Source organism: Aedes albopictus, chromosome 2 (assembly GCF_035046485.1).
Source record: "Aedes albopictus strain Foshan chromosome 2, AalbF5, whole genome shotgun sequence".
NCBI lineage: Eukaryota > Metazoa > Arthropoda > Insecta > Diptera > Culicidae > Aedes > Aedes albopictus.
This window is the reverse complement of record NC_085137.1, coordinates 416,478,741-416,499,192: the sequence shown is the minus strand read 5'-3', so window position 1 is coordinate 416,499,192 and position 20,452 is coordinate 416,478,741. Positions and strand designations below refer to the sequence as shown.

Genomic DNA, 20,452 nt, shown 5'->3' with positions numbered 1-20,452 from the left:
TTTTCTCCAGAATATTGGATTCTCCAAGAAGTTCCTCGAGAATTCTTGTACCATGTCGCTTGTTTATCTTTTGGAATTCGATAGGGGGTCGTCCAACAACGACGTGGCATTTTTAGACGATTTTTGATATTTTCCCATACCTTAAACATGGTCGTAGCATAATCAGAGACTCCCCCCGTTGTCCTAAAATGCTACGTCATTTATGGACGGCCCTAAGAATTTTTAAAGAAAAGAGGTTCTGCCCCTTATGATTTCTTCAGAAATTTCTTCTCGGATCAACCTAGATGTCTCTTTTTAAATTTCTCCAGGAGTTTCTTTGGGGATCCCCAAATATTCCACCAGGAATTGGAATTTATTAACCATACTTATGCATTATGCTGGGAACAGCTCACTGACGTTGTGTACGGTTTGGGGCTGGAATGCACAAGGTGGGCTAAGAAAATCATTCTGGGATTTAGTCCTAGTTCATCAATTTATCCAAGAGTTGCTTTGGAGATTCAACAAGATTTTACTTTTGAAATATAGGAGGTTCTCCGTTTCTTCAAAATTTCCTACGAGATTTCTTCCAAGACTGCTCTTTGAAATCCCTCCAGGATTTTTTTCTGACATTTCTCCAAGGGTTCTTTCTGGGATTCCTTCAACAGTTTTTCTAGAATTTAATCAGAAGTTCTTTCTTGGATTCTTTAAAGATTTTCTTATGATATTTTTTTACTTTACTTTGGTAGTTATGCGCAGTAGAAACATCTACACCTACTGGAACTTTCAGAGATTTTCCAATACGATGGTATCTTTTATCTATGTTATTTCCTCATGATTACAATAGATGAACCAGCCTTGGATTGAAAATCTAGTTAATAAAAATAATATGTATTACAATAATAATTATCCCCGATTTCTTACTACGTTTCCTGGAAATCTCCCAGAAGTTTAGTCTAGTAATCTTCCAGGAATTCTTTCCTAAAATCCTCCAGAAGTTTCTTGGATGATGTTCTGTATAGAAATCTCCGAGGAGTTATTCCTGAGAATCCTCCAGAAGTTCCTTGTGGGAATCCTTGAGAAATTCCTTCAAGGAATCCTGTATAAATTCTTTCAATTGTTCCTCGAGGGATACTTTCAGAATTAATAGGATTTCTGTAGGGTTTTTTTTTTGAATCTTTTGTTTCTCCTTGGGACCCTTTAGGAGTTGCTGGAGAAATCCCCAGATAGTTTTCCAAGATCCTAGACTCCACCTTCTTTGATAAACTTATTTCTGAAAGATTTAACTCCTAATTCACCTAAAGGAACTTCTGAATTATTTCCTGACGATTTCTCAGAAGAAATCCATTTAAGATTCTAGTGGAATACAAGAATCGCTAGTAGGAATCACTGAAGAAAATCAAGATTGCATTTTTGGAGCAAACGAAAGATGAAATCTAGGATAAAATTCTATAGGAATCTCCTGTTGGGCTAGTGAATATCGCTGTTTCGGTCTGGAAATTTTCGACAGGGTATCAAGGATGACAAGAGAGATTTCTGGTAGAAGTTTGAGCCCCGTCTGAAAGAAATAGCGAAAGAAATAATTTCAAGAAAACGTGTACAAAATCACGTGGAATTTATTTCACTTAAAAAAAATCTTGTTTAAAAGATTGTAGTGTAAAAATTCAGGCAAGGACAGGCAAAGAAAGCCTTAAACTGTTTAAGTTCTTGAAGAACACTTGAAGTGGCAGGCCAAGTCTTCAGAAAGAAGTTCTTTGAGGAATACTCAGATAGCCAGCCTGGAGCAATCCCTGGAAGGGACATCAATTGTACGCTAACACAATAGGCTAATGAAATAAAAAAAAATCGATTATCCATGGTGAGTTTTTCATATTCCTTTGATGGTTTTATATGAATATCCCATCTTTTATTGATCTATCATGATTATCAACTTTTGTTACTCTTGGAAAATGATTGAACTATTTTACAAACCGACAAAATTGTTGATGATGATATTGATATTCACGTGTTACCTCCTGCCACCTCCTGTCAGATTTTCATTAATAAAATTGGCCCGGTTTAATTTTTCTATCGGACTATTGGTTTAATTTTTCGCATTTTCAATTAAGAAGTTAAATTATGCTTGAGAGAAAGCATGAATTACCATTATATATAGCTGAATTTGAAATATTTTGAAAGCTACTGTAGCGTCTACGTCTTCTATGTCATCATTGGTAATTGTTTAAATTCATTCTTGGATGCATTGCCTCAAGATTAATGTTAAGCTATAAATAACTCGTGTTCGAGGGAACAAATTTGACAAAAATTTTAGTGTTGATAAAAACGGAATGAAATGTTGACGAAATCGGATAGTGACAAAAACGGATAGTGATAAAAACGGATAGTGACAAAAACGGAACATACCTGTACTAGATTGCAATTGGAACAGATCATATAAAGTTTGAGAACCACTGGAACGCGTATAAATCTATTTGGTAAGGCACATTTATAAAACTATAAAACTGTGACATGGTAGGGGGCTGTCCATAAACCACGTGGTCATGAGGGGGGTTCGGCCAATGACCATTTTGTATGGACAAATTAAAAATTTTGTATGGACTAATGACCACGGGGGGGGGGTTGAAAAGTCCCAAAAAAATGACCACGTGGTTTATGGACAGCCCCTAGAAAGATATTCAAAGGATGCTCCACAATCACCGCCACCGCAGTTTAAAAAAACCGCCCGAACCCGAAACCGACGACATTCAGAAGCGCAGCACATTCACATCGCACCAATGCACCAACAGTTACAAGTTTCAAGATTTTCCAGTTCCCTCCGTTGTGATTTCCCTTTTTCTCATCTTTCCGATTTATTTCCTTTCCTCTTCTCAAACAAACCACCAACCGATCGTCCACGTTCGCGACGCGATCATTTCTCGCGATGATGGTACTCTCCTCCACAATAACGACGACGACGACGACGACAACGGCACCGAACTACCTTCCAAACGATGCCTCCTTATAATGCACACAGATCAGTTGAGTTGTTTTGTTTCGCGAATTCCTTCTCCACTGCGGCCGCTGGTGGTGAAAGCAAAGACGACGACGACGCGACGACGAGAGGAAAAGGCGAAACAACGAATCGAACCAACGAACAAGAACCACAGCATCGGCGGTGTTGTTGGACGGAAGTTGGTGGCAGTGGCCCGGTGGGAGGTGGTGGAGGCGGGAGAGGAGGAGGTGCCAGAGGGGTTGAGTTGTTGGTACGACGTCGTGCAACAAGAGCTGCTGCTGCGGCAAGAAGTCAACCTTGAAAGAAGAAGCATTCAGCAACAGCACCAACCAGCGAAGGCGTCGACGACGACGACGACGACCACCAGTCGGCAAGGTAGGCGGCGACGTCGGCGAAGACAGCGGAAGGAAGCTGCTGAGCATAACGAACTGCACCAGAAGAAGCATCAGAGGGGGCAGCTAAGGGGGGCCACTAGCGGGGCTCAGGGAGGAAGATGTTTGCGGAGAAACTGCTCGCCAACGTCGTCAAGGCGGAAATGCTAGCGAATAGCAGCGATACCGAGGAACTGCTGGAGAAGTTCGTTCCGGTTGGGATGGTGAGTAGTACCTAGGTTTAGAGCTGCCATGGAGCGGTTGATTTTCTGGTTTGATTTTTTTAGTTAATGGTTTTACTTATTCGGGTGAGTTTATGGATAGAATGGGAGATAGGAGGTTTGCTTCCGTTCATCGTTGAACTTTATTAAGGCATCTGAAACAGGGAACTGGTTTTTGCATTTGTATAAACTTATCTTCCATTCATTTAGCTGAAAGGGATTTAATATGAGGATTCATTCTTTTTATAACTTCATCAGTAAAATGTAATTTGAAATTTTGTGGCAATTTTACTTACATATTAATTTAGCTGTACTGCATTTAATCGCATAACTGAATGGTTTCTCTACCCATGACTATTTTGCATTTGCAAGTATGGCAAGCACAATCGAAATTACAGGTACTCTTCGATATAACGTACAAAAAAGTTTTCTTTTTGTACGTTATATCGAAGTGTACGTTATATCGAAGCAGAGAAAAATTTAATATTTTTTATGCTAGTATTGATGTATTCGACGTGAAATTAATCCCAAATAATGATTTCGGTGAAATTCACAAAACCAACAATGAAGAACTTGAGTTTTGACGAAAAAATCATTTCGTTTTTTGTTCTTCGATATAACGTACACTAAATTTTTCCCCAATTTGCGCTAATTCTGGGTAACAAGGCTAATGCTGCAACAAAACATTGATTTGAGTGATTTCGTAGTTTATCTAAGGGTAATTCGTGGGAAAAATAAAAATTTTCAATGTTGTACGTTATATCGAAGCAAAATGTACGTTATATCGAATCCGCTATATCGAGGGTACGGTATATCAAAGAATACCTGTATAACAAAATGTGTTTCAAGATAACTTGCTTCTATAAAAATGTGATGCAATATTTTACCATTATTCTATGAATGTTGAAGAAACAAAATTATTTCTTTATATTGTGTTTGAGTTATTGTACAACATGTATAAGAAAATGTGATATAAAGAAGTTAAAATAATTTATGAATATCAAAGATGGTGAACATGGTTGTATCTCAAAGAGTTATCTCATACAAATATCATGATTTGTTATAGGTAGGTGGTCATGTTATATTTTCGTTAGAATCTTGTGGTGGAACTTTTACTGATTTTAATATTTCATTTTACCTTAGTCAACAACACCCTCCTTGTTTACTTACCACCTGAATTTTCCTTCCAGAACTACCATTAAGGTGGCCCACACTTACATGAAAAACAAAAATTTCGAAAAATACCAAGTCTTACCTCCAAAATCAGTTGTTTTGGACTCCCAGAAGCTACCTTCAAAATTTGAGCAAAATCAATTAAGCCTAAGGGGGCGCTCAAAACGCTTGAAGTTTGTATGGGAAAACTTGGCCAAATGTATGCAGAAATATTAAGTTACCGAATTTTGCCGCTAGGAGGCGCTGTAAGCGTTCAATAAATAAACCCTTTGGTATTATTGTAGGTGACTATATGCCAAACAAGTTTGTCGAAGACCCCAAAGTGATCCAACGTCTGTGAAAAAAGTTATACCATAGGTAAAGTGAGGATAAACTTTATTGTTGTTTTTCCAATACATGCAAAGGAATAATAGGGGTAGGCGGGGCATTATGGACACCCGGGGCAGAATGGACACCCTCAATATTTTGAAATATGCGAACTTTTTTGAACTTTTAATGAATGGAGAATATAGTCCATTTGTCTAAAACGTAGTTTCAGGAAACAAACATTCGAAATTAAAATTATACTTGATTTTACACGAAAAAGTTGCGTCCTCCGTTTTTTGTGCATCGTGCATGGAAATTATAATTTTCACACCATCTAAAATAAGATTTAGTGATTAATTTATTGCAGGTCGATTAAAACCTGATATTTCTAGAACACATGCAAGTAGTTTTGCTCTGTTTTGCTGTATCTACATGCTTAACATGTTTATATTTTCTTCTTTATTATATCAAAAATCAAGTTTGGAAATATCTTCTGCTGCCGGGGCAAAATGGACACTCACCTTTTTGAAAGAAGCGGCAAGGGAAAAATATAACCTAAATCACAAACCAACCAAATTCTTCGATTTCAGTATATTTTCGGTTACATGTTCACTATAGTAGACATAGGGTGAAACAAATTGGTCAAAAAACGACAGAAGTGGAAAATAGTTGTTCTAGGCACAGCTGTACATGCCGACAAAAACGAAGCTTTATCCAAAACAGCCTGAATTTAAATTAACTGAACAAAAATGAACTACTTCGGCGTATTATTCATCCATAATAGTTGTTTTGTAATGAAATGACTTTATATAGGTGTAAATAATGTACGAAATTCGTAAAAGTCTCATGGTGTCCATATTGCCCCATGGGGGTGTCCATTCTGCCCCGTATGCTTGAAAACGGTCATGAAAAACTAACATTTTTCAAAACATTTTTTGAAGTGGATAAATCATTTTTCTTCGTGAGCATTCTTATGCAATAGATGCTAAATAGACTTTAAAAGGATACATGTATCAAAAAACTAAACTTTTTTGACATCTTGCCAGGTAAAGTTGGCAAAAACCTTAGGGTGTCCATATTGCCCCGCCTACCCCTATCAATAATGAAATCTCAATACTTTGCCTCACAGCCGTCGGATCACTTCGCGGTCTTCGACAAAGTTGTTTGGCATATAGTCACGTGCAATAATACCAAAGGGTTTATTTATTGAATGCTTACAGCGCCACCTAGCGGCAAAATTCGAAAACTTAAAATTTCTGCATACAGGGTCCGGCAATTGAAGTGACACATTGAAACAAACAGATAAACTGATCAAAACAAAAACATTTTATTTCAAATTCATTCAATTTTACTGGAAAACAAATAACTTTTTAATAATTCACTAGTCGAATTCAACTTGTTCGCCCTTGAGTTTAACCACTCGCCGCAGACGATCAAGGAATGCATCGTACGAGGCCCGCAGGTGCTCTTGAGGTATTTTATCCCACGCTGCCGCCAGATGTCGCTTAAGGGCTTCCACACTTTCATGTTTTTTAGAGCAGACTTCGGCCTCCAGCATACTCCAGACAGCGAAGTCCACCGGCCACTCCGAGCTAGAGATGAACCCTGGAAAATGTTCCATAATCCAGAGCTGTGTTTTCTTCGCTTTGTGAGCCGGTGCTGAGTCTTGTTGGAAAACCCAATCCCTAGAACCAAAATGGCGACGTGCCCACGGTTCGACGACGTTCTGTAGAACTAGTTCCCGATACGTATTTTGGTTGATCTTAACTCCTTCAGGGACAAAAACCAGCGGAGTCCGGCCATCTCGGGTGATTCCGGCCCAAACCATCACCGATGCTGGTTTCTGTTGCCTGGTAGCCGTCAGCACGTCAGCACGGGCTCGTGATCTTCCAGGCAACCATACTCTATCGTTCTGCTTATTCACAAACTGCTGCACGGTGAAGAGTTTCTCTTCAGCAGTGATTTTGCTCTTTTTACCCGTTCCTGTTTCTGCTTCACTGAAAGGTCTTGAATCTTCTGGATCTTGTAGGGCTTGGTTTGAAGTTTATCTTTCAGGATCCGACGGATACTTCGATCCGATATGTTGAGATCCTTCGCCAATTTTGTTGCACTGCGTCGAGGATTTCTCTTAAGGCGCTTCTTGACAATCTTCACCATGGCAGGTGTCACCACAGTAGCTCGACGTCCCCCACCATTAGACATGGGCAAAACACCAAACCGTGCCGCACCGGTGGCGTGTTTGCCCGTAAACACACCACCGAGTGTGTTCATATCACCACCTTCGTTCAGCTTCTACTGATGAACACGCAGTGCGACTGGCGAAACACTCGTGTCGGTGTTATAACTCGAGCCTCAGTTTCGGCTCCGTGTTTCAGTTTTGGTTGGGCACGGAGGCCGAGTGTTTCCGATTGTATGAAACACCAAAGCAGTGAGCTCGGCCACAGTGCGTGGTAGCTTGGCTGCATCAGAGGCACTGAGTCAGAAGGGACGAGAAAGACACAAAAGGAGCCGCCAAGTACTTCACTCTCGTCGTCGACCATGCATTTGCAACTGGTGCTAATGAATGAACGGCACCGAGCGCTTGAACTCGCACGAGTGTTTTGCATAATCGAATACACTCGGGCTCCGTGTTACCCGAAGCGTCAAACACCGTGCCCAGTGCCTGAGCATCGCCACCGACACCGGTGCTAAGCCAGACACGGTGCGTGTTCGTTCTGAAACACGGAGAGCTAGGTGGTGGCTTGGCACCCATGGTGGTGTGTTTGAGCATCGACTCCTCGTGCAGTGCAGTGTTTGGACATGTCTGCCCACCATACCGTTTTTTGGTACTTCCGGTCTCGAGGTATCGCTTAACTGTGCGGTACACAAAACTTCTGCAAACACGTAAATCGGACAGCTCACGAACGATGTCCTTCTGACGCTTTCCAGCTCGAAACAAGGCAATCACAGCACTTCGTTTCTCTTCAATGTCCATTTTTTCCAGATAACACTTGATAACAAAAGTGACAAGTATATCCACTGATAGACAAGACACAATGTTAACAAAGTGACGAGGGGTTGTCCAATTCAGTTCTGTGGGCAACGTCATAATGACAATTGAAGTAATGTAGCAGTTCAATTGCCGGACCCTGTACATTTGGCCAAGTTTTCCCATACAAACTTCAAGCGTTTTGCTCAAATTTTGAGCGTAGCTTCTGGGAGTCCAAAACAACTGATTTTGGAGGTAAGACTTGTCATTTTTCGAAATTTGTTTTTCATATACTACCAATTTTTGTTTTTCATCAATTACCATGCTGTATTAATTAGGAGGGTAGGTGTTATGACCATGATTATGTTATATTTATCCGAGCCCCTTGGCTTCTATCATACTGAGCGCTTCTACTCCCGTTGTTAGTTTGTTACTTTCGCCAATCAGCGATCAACATGCATCTTGCTAAGCTCTTTAGCTCCTGTTAGTAGTTTATCTACTACACCTTTCGCCATTCAGCGACCAACTTGGGCCAGTTTGAGCCCTTCGGTTCCAGTTGATACGCTTTGGGCCCAAGCCAACCGGTGCGCAATCCCACTCGTAAACGGCAGACATCTTCTTTTCCCATTTCGGATCTAGCAGTAGGTACTGCTTAAAGCATCCTAGACCAGTCAGGAATTGCGTCATGTGGAAGGTAACTTTCCCGTGTGTTCTGGTAATCCAAATCCACATATTGAGAATTAGAGACCTGCCATTCACAGTGTTCTCCCTCTGCTTCTGCCTCTTGAGTAGTGTGCTGGCTCGCACTCTCTTCCGAACTCCTCTTGTGTCTAAACTCGAACCCTTTAGCACTGGTTATTTTCTTTTAGTAAAAGACAGATAGAGATCTTTCCGGAGATCATTCGTCTGACGAATGGTTCTGACGAATGAACTTGACACGCGCATTGCCAATTAACGATTTAGCTGACCGCGAATTCTTCTAGTTTTCAATACCAACAACCACACTTGGGACTGTTCATAAACCACGTAGACCAACTTTTGCCCATATCAGATCCCCCTCCCCCTCGTAGACTTTCTTCCATACAAAAAAATCTATTATTTAATTTAAAAATTTGTTTGAAGCGTAGACTTTGCCCAGACCCCCCTCTCCCCTCAAAAAGTCTACGTGGTTTATGAACGGTCCCCTGGGTATCGGATGATCAACGACATAAAGAAATACGCTCGCTAGCAACCTGTGGTGAGCTAGCGATAGCATCCATTCTTCCACAGCGCATATCGCATCCGTGCCCAATACTTGAACTTTTTCATATGACTCATCGATCATTAGATGCACCACATCGTCCGCAAAGCCAAAAATTATCACTCCTCTGGGAAGGCTCAGCTTTAGAATCTCGTCGTACTTGTCATTCCAGGGGGTTGGACCCAAAATGAATCCCTGTGGAACTTCCATTAGTATTGCTTATCCAGAGAAATCTTCCAACCTGGCGGAGTGAAGAAGACAAAGAAGACCTGTTCCGCAAACGTCAAACTGCTGCACACTTCAAAAAGTATGCACACAACCTTGAAACAAAAATAAATAGTTGAGAATCTAAATTATGTTTAATGGCGTACAGCTGCATACTAAAGTGCTAAAACTACACCTAATATAGTTTAGAAATAAGTTACATGTTGTGGCAGCAATTGCGATTACATAAACCATAAATGAAACAATTTTCATTATTTTTGAATTTTATGGCAACCAAGTGAGTGAGAGCTTTTTAGCGTGAACCGAGCACTTTTGACGTTTGCGGAACGACAGCGGCGGTCGAAACCACCGCAACCCCGTTGGATTTTTTCTATTTTACCGCAGTAATAGCCGCACTCTTCTTCCTTGCGAATGATCCGTAAATAAATGAGCGATTCTTGAAATAGCCTAAAGTAACTCAAGCACCCTCAACCTGTGTGATGAATTGGCGATTGCTAGCCAGCTGGTACTGTTGAAGTTCAACTGCTAAAGCTAAACTGTCCTAAATTAGCATCGGAACTACTACTGAAAATGTGACAGCTGTTGTGTAGCATTTCAAATGCACGATCTTTTGGGCCTTCAAGCAAAAAATACTGTCTAGCACATTCGAAATTGCTTAAATTATCGTGACCGGCCCTAATTCTGCGCAGCCCCTAATTCGGTGCACTTTCTCGAACAAACTGCAAAATCATGGACTCTAGTTCAATATTAGCTTCAAATACATGTTTTGAATATTAGAGACGAACCAGCCAAGGGCTGAAAGTCTCTCTAATAAAGACAAATCAATCAATCAATGTTTTGAATATTGTTTCAATAGTATGTAATGAAAAAGTTTGTGAAGAAAAACTGTTTCAAAGTAACGACCATTATTTTGTAAAAAAATAAAATGGTACCTATTGCAAGTACTAGAAATTGCCTGAATTCTGTGTCCGTTAGCGAAACTACTAAAAAGTTGCCTCATCAGTTGAAGCATTTTGCGACATAAATAATTAAGATAATGTCTGCTTTTCCATGCGCATCCTGTACTGCTGTCTTCGAAGAATCAGATTCGGCAAAAACAATTGAGTTTTCTCCTTCTTTTCACAGTTAGAAAAAATCACTGACTTCGGTAATGTTTTACCGAAATCTCAACCGTTAAGTTTGTTTTACAGGAAAAATTCGGTAAAGGTACACTGAAAAACAAGAAAACCCAAAATTGAGTATTTTAAAACTCACTTTTGAGTTCTTTTTTGCATCCCCTTTCATTCGCTCCCTTTATTGTTGTCAGAGAGTGAATAGCAAAACAACCCAACTTTGAGAGTTCAATGCGGGAAGCCAAAATTGAGTAAGTAACATAGTACCGAAAGTTGAGTAATTTTAACCGACGGTTGAGTAAAAAGAACTTTGATTCTAGGTACTTTGGCCGTATACGCCTAAATGCAAACTACCTACCTCAACATCGACTCCATCAACTCAAAATTGGCTTCCCGCACGCAACCTCCAAGTTGGGTGGAATGAACTCACTTTTGGGTACTTTTGTTTCTCCGTGTAGCAACTTTTACCGAAGTTCGTTAGAGTTTGACAGATAAACGATAACATTTTACCGATTTTTTTTATTTTTTACAGAATTTCGTTAAAAATCCATTACCGAACGCTCAGCGGTTGAGATTTCGGTAAAAATTACCGAACGCGATTTGCTATGTAGCGCAACATATTCGGCCTCGCTTAGAGACATGGAGACTGTTGGTTGCTTCCGACTAGCCCGGACATTTTTGAGCCGTAAACGGTTACCGCCTTGCGATCTTTCGCGTCGAATGCCCATTCAGCGTCTACGAATCCCACGAGTGGTCTGCTGTCTGCATTTCGATGTAGTAGTCCCATGGTAGCGGTCCGTTTGGCATTCCTTTCCAAGTAACACAGCAGGCTGAATAATAGTTTCTTAAGCTAAAGTTTGCTTAAGAGTGGTTTGTTTTACTAGCGAAAATGTTTGTTGGGTAACCTGCTTCAGTGCCTGCCAATGGTTGGGAATTGCTGGAATATGCCAAGTAGCGTGGGACACATAAAGACATTTTACTCCTGTACACTTTTTGAGTTTCATTTTGGCCCCATATCAACTGTGCAAAATTTCAGATCGATCAGAGAAACTATATTTTAGCGCCAGCCATTTTAAGTTTTCATACAATTTAGTATGGGGAAAATCACTTTTTCAAAGAAAAATCGCCACAAGTTGCCCCTTAACCCCTAAAAAAACGATGAATGATTTCTGTTGGAAATTTTACGAGGAACCAACCCTCCGAAGACCGCAAAGCGATCTAAGGTATGTGGAAAAAGTCATTGACTGAAAACCGAATGGCATGCAAACGCTGTTTAACATGTAAGGAATAACAATAAATAATAAAATCGCGTTATTTTATCGATCGGGTGAGCCCTAATAACTTTTTTCCACGAACGTCGCATCGGTTTGCTCGGAGGTCTGATTCCTAGTGAAATTTTCTACAGAAATCATTCATCGACTTATTTTTAAGGATCAAGGGGTGACTCCTAGCGATTTTTCTTTGCAGGAGTAAAATTTCCCCATAGTAAATCGTATGAAAAACTAAGAAGGGCGGGCGCTAAAATATAGTTTTTCCGATCGATCTGAAATTTTGCACAGTTGATATGGGTCCGAAGTGAAACTCAAAAAGTATAGAGGAGCTTGGGTTTTTTTTCTTTTTTTGTATTTTCCCATATAAACCGTGTCATGAACCGTGTACCAGGCTAAGCTGACCGGGTAGCACAAATCCGGACAAAAGCAGAACATTCTGATACATTATTAGACTACTCAGTAACTACCGATACGGCTGGAAAGTACGACATTCTTCCCGACACAGTTGAATTCCTATCTCCATCGGATTCTCAGTGGGTCATGCTAAACTTCTGGAGTTTAGTTTTAGTTTATAGTAACAGCGGTTTCGCGAGTTAATTTCAGGTCTCCACGCTGCGAATTGTAAGGGAGTCGCATCCCCAAAAAAATCGCTTTGCCGCATCTTGTTATCGGAAAGTCGGCATTTTAGCTTCTTAATTGTTCGATTGTTCCGTCCAGTTATCAAGGCCCCTGACACGGCCTATATCAATGCATTGGAATCATGGTAGACAGGATGTCCTGGGCGCTAATAAATAGCGCCCACTGTCAAATGGGAAAACATCAACAATTTTTTGTTTAACGTTTATTTTGGTTTGTTGATCAGCTTTTGGAATCATTTTTTCCACCTGTTATGATCACAAAACACTTCAAACTCGCTTTAATATTAATGTACGGTAAGAGGAGCATGCGATTAGTAGAATAAACCAACACGGGGAAACGAAATAACTCAAAATTAAGTATTTTTCACTCAGCTTGACAGCAAAGTAAAACCAGTCAAATTTGAGTTATTTGCGAAGTACTCAAATTTGAGTTGTTTCACAAAGACTTTGTTTTAGGTAAATAGTACGTCTTATGGGAATAGCGAATATTGCGCTAAAAGTACTCAAAATTAGGTTTTTTACTATAGATTTTTATACGAAAATTTTATATTGGATTCTCATTAATTATAAAGGCACTCATAGGTTTAAAACGATGTTTATTATTACTATTTATACACATCCGATAATTACAATGTACATGGAACACATCACAACACTATTTCTAATAAATTTTGCCCGCTTGCGGGATACATCATCCGGATCCTGAGCGCTGTTACTGGAACGACAGTTTTCAGTATGGAAATCGTCCTCAATCTTCGGGAGCATCCCTTGGAGCATCCTACGAGGATAAATTTATCAATTTTGCGTTAAATAAATTATGTTATTTAGATTTTACTTACGATTTCAAATAAATGAATTATAGGTTATCATCTTCAAATTCAAAACTTCTCGGCAACCTGGGAAATGGAGTACGTTTTTCGCTTCGGAGCAAAAATAAATCCTTGCTGTAATGAAAAAATTAACTACAGTTTGTAAAATATCATAAATATTTGAGAACTTACCAAAATTAGCCAAAATAACCAGCGAATGGCAACATCAATTAAACATGGCGCAGAATGAAATTTTCATCCAAAATCAAGTGTGGTAGAAGAACTTACTTTTGGATACTTTCATAGAAAGAAACGAAAACAAAGAAATTCAACAACTCTAAATTTACTCATTCCTGAGTGTTCGGCATATACCCCAATATTAAGTTGAAGTTATCCAACAATAAGAACAAAAATGTACCCAATACAGCAGTCTTGGTGACGTACTTGATTTTAAGTTATTTTTATCTCCAGTTTGGGTTATTTCATTTCCCCGTGAACCCAACAAACACGCATTGTGAATGTGATTTCGTGTGTGGCTCACAACATCAAACAAAAGCTGCGTTTGTTGATTACACGCTCGTTTCAATTTACACGAATATGAGTATAAGGCAGTTAGATGTTGGCTACGATATATTTCATTCATGCCAGGGGCCTGAGTTATCAGGAGGTCGTCCAAGTAGAGCACCGGATAAACTTCATCGCCTTCAGTATTGAACACGCACATCGTAAATACAGTAGTCGCGGTTAGACCTGTGGAATCCCAGTTTCAGAAGAGTCGCGTCAAACATCTCGTTCCACTACCTACATATTTTTTGCCTTGCTACTCTAGTGGATAACAATTCCGAACACAGGATGACGAGATACACGCAGAAAAATAAATTGATAACACAATTAAATTCTAGTTCAAATCAACCAAATTTTCAGTTTGTTATAGCGACAAACTGATTTCTAGTTTAGACTCCATTGTTTGATATTACAAATATTATCATTTGTCGAAATTTTTGACGGTTTGTTAGACTAAACTGAGATTTAGTAGTTTCAACATAAAAAAATGGATTGTTTTAAACTACCGCACTTTTGTCTCTAACAAAGCCGGAATGTGATTGTGTTGGTGACGGCAGCTCCCGCGGCAGCTCGGAAATCTATTTTTAGACACTCGACAAGCGAATGGAAAGAAGAACGGATAAAAAAGACAAAAAGGCGAAACCGACCAACCTTTTTTGGATGCTGTCTTCAGTGGCGATTCCCTAACCTCAAATCTACCTGTTCAACAAATCTAAATTCTTGTATTTTCTCAACAAATTAGCATGTAAATAATAGAGAATGACGAGAATAACCGTTTCCATCCATTTTCAATTTGATTCAGAACCTGAACTCTCTGAAATTTCAAGTTTCAGGGTTGTTGAACAGGTAAAAAGTGAGGTTACGAGACGCCACTGGGCGATACCATCCTTACCGGCTGCTTTGTTGGTTTTGAGCTGATGATTGGCATCCTTAACTTCCCTCAGCGTGGGATTTGATTTATTTGCATCCTCCGCTGCACTGGTATCGTCGTTTCCTTCGTTGCCGTGGTTTCCCGTGCCTACGTTCTCCACGCCATTCAGGTGCTGATCGAAGTGCTTCACCCATGGCTTCACCCTTTCGATCGCCTCACGTCCGTCCGTCAAGAGGCCTCCGTCCTTATCCCTGCACATTTCGGTTCGTGGCACGAAGCCGTTGCGGGATGCGTTGATCTTCTGGTAGAACTTCCGTGTTTCTTGGGAACGGCACATCAGTTCCATTTCTTCGCACTCTGCTTCTTCCAGGCGGCGCTTTTTCTCCCGAAAGTATCGGGTCTGCTATTGTTCTGGTTGTAACGTTCGACGTTCTGTCGGGTCCCTTGCTGCAGCATTACCGCCCGCGCTGCGTTCTTCTCCTCCAAAATCGTTCTGCACCCTTCGTCGAACTATTCGTTCCGTCGATTCCGTTCCACGTACCCGATGATGCTCTCGGTTGCGTCGTTGATGGCTGCTATCACTGTACTGCAGCAGTCCTCTAGAGGGGAATCATCGAGCTCGCCCTCGTCTGGCAACGCGGCGTTGGAAGCTAGGCTCGTACCTTTCTATCTGGCTTCAATCTTGTCATACATATATCTCACCAAAGTCACACCGGAAGTCCCTATTGTGGTGACTAGCCGAATATGGCTGGTCTCAAATCTTGCAGGAGTTCCATCTCAGGAATTCTGTCGGACACGTAGAAATCCTCAGCCGTCCGTGGTAAGCGTCGTCAACTGAATGTCCAAACGTACCTCAGCAGATCTCTGCCAAGCACCCGACCCATCAAGCAAGTTCGAGAGTTTCTCTCACTTGCACGTACACATTTTAGATCATAGCCAGAGCGAGCACGCACATCAGTATTCCAATCCGTACACACCGTTGTAGTGTCTTGCTCTGCACGCACACTCTTGTCACGGAATACCAAACTTGACTAGTACGAAGAAATTCTCTCAGCACCAGGCTTTCCAAATGTACAGCCTTCTCGCAACAGCCCGCGCAAGGCTGAATCGACACTCTCTTATGTGTGCAGACCATCTCTCGTTACCGTGTGCAACACCATCAGTGAGAAATGTATCGCCAACAGCACGCCCACGCATGAGCGAAAGATGTATTGAAACAGCCGCTGCTTCGGCTGCTTGCCTGACAGTTGCATACTCGAGTCGTATCGAGCCGAGTGGGAAACGTCGTGAGTAATGTAGTCCGCATGGCGATGACAATCTTCGGCTAACCAAGCCGGCTTTCGCATAAAGGGTGTCATAGGCTGTCACGGGAGTACATGGCTTAACGCTAAATGTTATTCACAAAACATGTGCTCAATAAATATTTTTTTACAAACATGATATGCCTTTCACAAGATGCCCCAGGGGTGGAAAGAAGTTTATGCCAGCGTTTTTCAAAATTGTAATCTGGCTAAAATATACCACTGATGTGAGATTAAACTCTCTTTTATATTGAAAACATGGCAGTGCATTTCACATGCCAATAAAAAATAATGCTATGCAAAATACTCTACTAGAACAAGACTTACAAGTACATATTCTCTATTTGAAAAAATACATAATACATTAAATGCGTCGAAAATTTTGAGCGTGGGATATACCACGATACTCGACAAGTTCAACAGAAGGAAAATGCTCGGCCCGAGCGCAGCGATTTTCGTCACTTCGTGTACAGCCAACGAGAGACGGTTTGGGCGAGAGCCGAGGTTGTCATCGGCGAACGAACGCACAGCGAAAGCAGACGATGTGAGCAGTTCCCGACAGTGATGTTGTACGTCGCCAAAGTATCTAAATATTTAGATACTTTGGTACGTCGCATGAGTTTTATTCTGTGGGCTGTCATGAACCGTGCATTCACAAGGCTGTCATGGGAATAAGAGTGTGACAGCCATCAAAATGCTATCATGATGCGGTACTTTTGGGAAGCCTGCTCAGCACCCTCGTACGTGCTATTCGTGTTTTGTTCGGCTGTTTCGTTCTTTGACGTTCGTCTCCTTCGGTTGAAAGAAGTCCCTGAGGCTGAAGATGAGCAACTATGGAAGTAGAGATGGATCACGCTAATGACTGAAATTATTCTGTTAGGGTGGAATGCACAATACTTTAACTAGACAAATAAAGCAACCGTTTGTATTTGTGTTGTTACTGTAATTCATTATATTCGATATTATTTATTTTGCGATCATTGTATTCCCCACATCTATGTACACTAGCGCCTCGTAGTGCTGAACAACTTTGCCAATGATTGCACCTTCCTGCCTGGCTCCAATCTCGTGCTCTACCCCACCAAAGTCGTACCGGAAGTCACTATATACACTAGCGCCACGTGGTGGGGAAACTCGGAACTATGAAATTCAACATCCGGAAGTAGTTGTTGCTCTGAATAACTTTGCCGAAGACGGAATGCTGCTACTTGTCGAGGTTCCGAGAGAACTCGCTACAAAGACATGGCACTCTGGGAACAAAACGGAACCAGAAGAAGTTAAAAATGTGGAACTAATGTGTTCGTCTGATTCTTACCGGGAGCTGCATGAAATTCCAATAAGCTTTCACTACATCTAGAAAGATTCTTTCTAGGATAGTGTAGAATTCCGATAACGCAAAAAGATTAAAATTTGGTTCATTAACTACTAAGATATGGATGTGCAAAAAACTAGTTCCACATTTTTTGCCTGTCGGTACTTAGCGTGTTAATAGATGATTTCATCTTATTCGTTCGGCCGAAGCATTTCCGGTTAAACCCAACTTTCGAGGTTTCTTATCTGAGGACATTGGAGTCACTCGTTCAGTTGGCCTGGAGACTCGAGAACGTTTAGGAAGTGTGGCTCTGCCAAAAACCGCGCTGATCGAGGTAGTGATGTTAAGAAATCGTATTTCATTTCAGGAAACGGAAGTCTAATAATTAAAATAGTTTCGCTAAGCCAGATTACGTTTGGCTAGTACAGAAAGGTAATGTGATTCTGTAGAAAACATGTGCGTGCCATGTGTCTAAAGATTCCTTTGTCGTACAGCTGTACGGCGGCTTTCTGTGTCCGATTTGGGAACTTGCGATGATCAGACCCATCCCATTCGAATATTTTCCCGATTAAAAATTCCAAATGTATTGAATTACTCGTAACATTCCAGATGAACGGCACCATGGGCATCCAGAAGCCGCAAACCGTCATCACCGACCTCGGAAAGTCACTTCTCCAGGCAGCAAAAACAGGCAACACAGAAAAAGTTCACGAACTGATGAGCCGCGGTGCCCCGTTCACGGCCGATTGGGTAAATTATCCGAGCAACTGGATATTTGGGTTGTTGTTAGTGTAATATCGAACTCTTTTCTTTATAGTTGGGAACTTCACCATTGCATTTAGCAGCCCGCTACAACCACGTGGAAACCTGCAAGGTCCTCCTGCGGGCCGGTATCAGCAAGGACAGTAAAACGAAGGTCGACCGAACTCCGCTGCATTTTGCCGTCTACCAGGGGAACGTGGAAATTGTTGAGTTGCTTCTCAACAGTAAATGCGAAGTCGACGCGAAGGATATGGTGCGTGTAGTTTCCTATCGAAATGCGTAAATATAGAGGAACGTATAAGCTTATTGATTTTGTTCGCAGCTTAAAATGACTGCTCTTCATTGGGCGGTTGAGAAACGGCATGACAAGATTGTTGAAATGTTGCTGCAGCATGGAGCCGATCCCAATGCCGTGTCCAAGTTTGGAAAGAGTCCCATAAGTATTGCGTCCGAAGCGGGTCAGGTGGATTTGGTGCGGATACTGATGCTGGCCAATCAGATGCGGGCTGCCAGTAGGGAACAAGTAAGTAGTATGGCTGATACATGCATGTACTTCTGATGAAGTTCCGCTAGCTTATATGGGAAAAATCCCAATAAATCTATCTAGTGTTTCTTGACTTAAGTAGAAAGCCAAAACATTAACTATGATGTTCTATTTCATCACAGGTCCAGGAAGCAACCGATAACTTAATGTTCGAGCTCCAGCAGCACAAGGAGCGCAACAGTGCAGCTGCAATAGAGGACGGGGAGGATAACATCACAATGGATCTTAGCAACGATGGCAGCATCTCAAACATGTCTTCCACTCCGCGGGGCGGGTTGGATCATCTGGACTCCAACACCAACGACACCGACAAATACATCGAAAAGGAGGACAGTCTCAGCGATGCCATCATCAATCTGGAACAGAACACCGAACAGGATCCTAAAAACCTAGACTCCAACACACTGCAGATGCTGAAGGAGCACGGAATAGCGATGATTCCTTCGGATGACTCCGGCAGCAGTCTGATCACGTCGGCCATCCAGAGCGGGCGAAAGATTGTCCTCTCGGAGGCCGGCAAGTTCGCTCTCAACGAGACAAGAGTGCAATCCAGTAACGCGTCAACGGGGACGGTTTCCTCGGCGGTGACGTCAACAATGCCCCCGACGACGAAGAAAACCATCAAAATCATCAAAAAGACTTCGCCATACATGGTATCTCAGCAGCAACAGCAGCAGCATCACCTTCAGCAAAGGCAAGCGTTAGGGCACACGGGCGGTGGAGGGACAATTAAGACTAATAAGGTTATCAAAATACTGTCGGCGGAAGAGTTCAAGCAGATTTGCGGCGGCGAAGTTAGCGGGATTAAGAAAATTTCCTCCCAGGACTATCGGAAAACGGTGCATCCGTCCGGAGCGATAAGGTAAGAGTAACATGATTTTTACTTATGTAGAGTGTCATTAGTATTAGCATTAGTATTAAACGATTAGCACAAATTCACAATGTAATTCAATCTAAAAGTTTGCCAAATAAAGTAAAGGTCGCAGACGCATACCAAAGTTGCGAGAGAGCTGTGAGTACGAGGTGAGTAAAATTCGTGTAATTTATACTCACCGTGTGCTCACAGCTCTTTCACGGTTTTGGTATGCGTCTGCGACCTTTACTTTATTCGGCAAACTTTTAGATTTAATTACAATCTAAAAGCCATTCAAACATCATTTTTTGATAGCATGCTTCTGGACTGAGATAGAAGCAAGTGAGTTTAACTTTTCCCTAGTGAGTATTCTCAACACTGTTCATAGGTGGTAGAGATAGCTGTTATGAGGGTTACCACCTTACCGTCCGTACCAAAGCAAACAGATTTGGGGGTAATTTTTGACTCTTAGACAAGATTGACACTTGGGGTTGGGAAAGGTCAAATTTTCTCTGCTGTCCGCCTGTGTCGACGAAATCTCCGCATTAAATTATGATTTATCAGTAAAATCAGATAATCTAACAGAGGCTATTCAGTATCTAGTTGAACGATTCGGGAGCTTACCTAGAGCCACACGCTCTCGTTTGCTACGCTTCGTGTGTGTCTCCAAGCAGCTGTTATGTCTTCTCTACGAAAGGAGCGCCTTTCACCTTTCTAAATGCTTAAAATGGCTTTTTCTCTCATCCATATGTGCTCATTCTGCGAATGGAGTGACGTGAGAAAAGTCGGAGTCATATATCGAGGTGAGAAATCCCGACTCGAATGAGGTGACTCTCCATTTGATTTACACGGCGAGTCACTTCATGTATCCGGGATCCGAGGGTGACGTATCAGGGTCGACAATTTGCGGATCTGGCGCTCATCGATCGTACCACAAAAAATG

General features: G+C 41.4%; 1 protein-coding gene across 3 annotated transcripts in view; it reads left to right on the top strand.

Moving 5' to 3' along the window:
• LOC109417821 (GA-binding protein subunit beta-2) overlaps window positions 1-19,518 on the top strand; it is a gene marked incomplete at its 3' end in the record, with an annotated part of 34,660 nt that extends 15,142 nt beyond the window's left edge. For all 3 annotated transcript variants that reach the window (XM_062853526.1, XM_062853527.1, XM_062853529.1), the window contains 5 exon segments: window positions 2,990-3,563; window positions 17,960-18,100; window positions 18,168-18,365; window positions 18,435-18,635; window positions 18,779-19,518. In XM_062853526.1, coding sequence (XP_062709510.1) covers window positions 3,462-3,563; window positions 17,960-18,100; window positions 18,168-18,365; window positions 18,435-18,635; window positions 18,779-19,518 — 1,382 coding nt within the window.
• Between the last annotated feature and the right edge of the window lie 934 nt (window positions 19,519-20,452).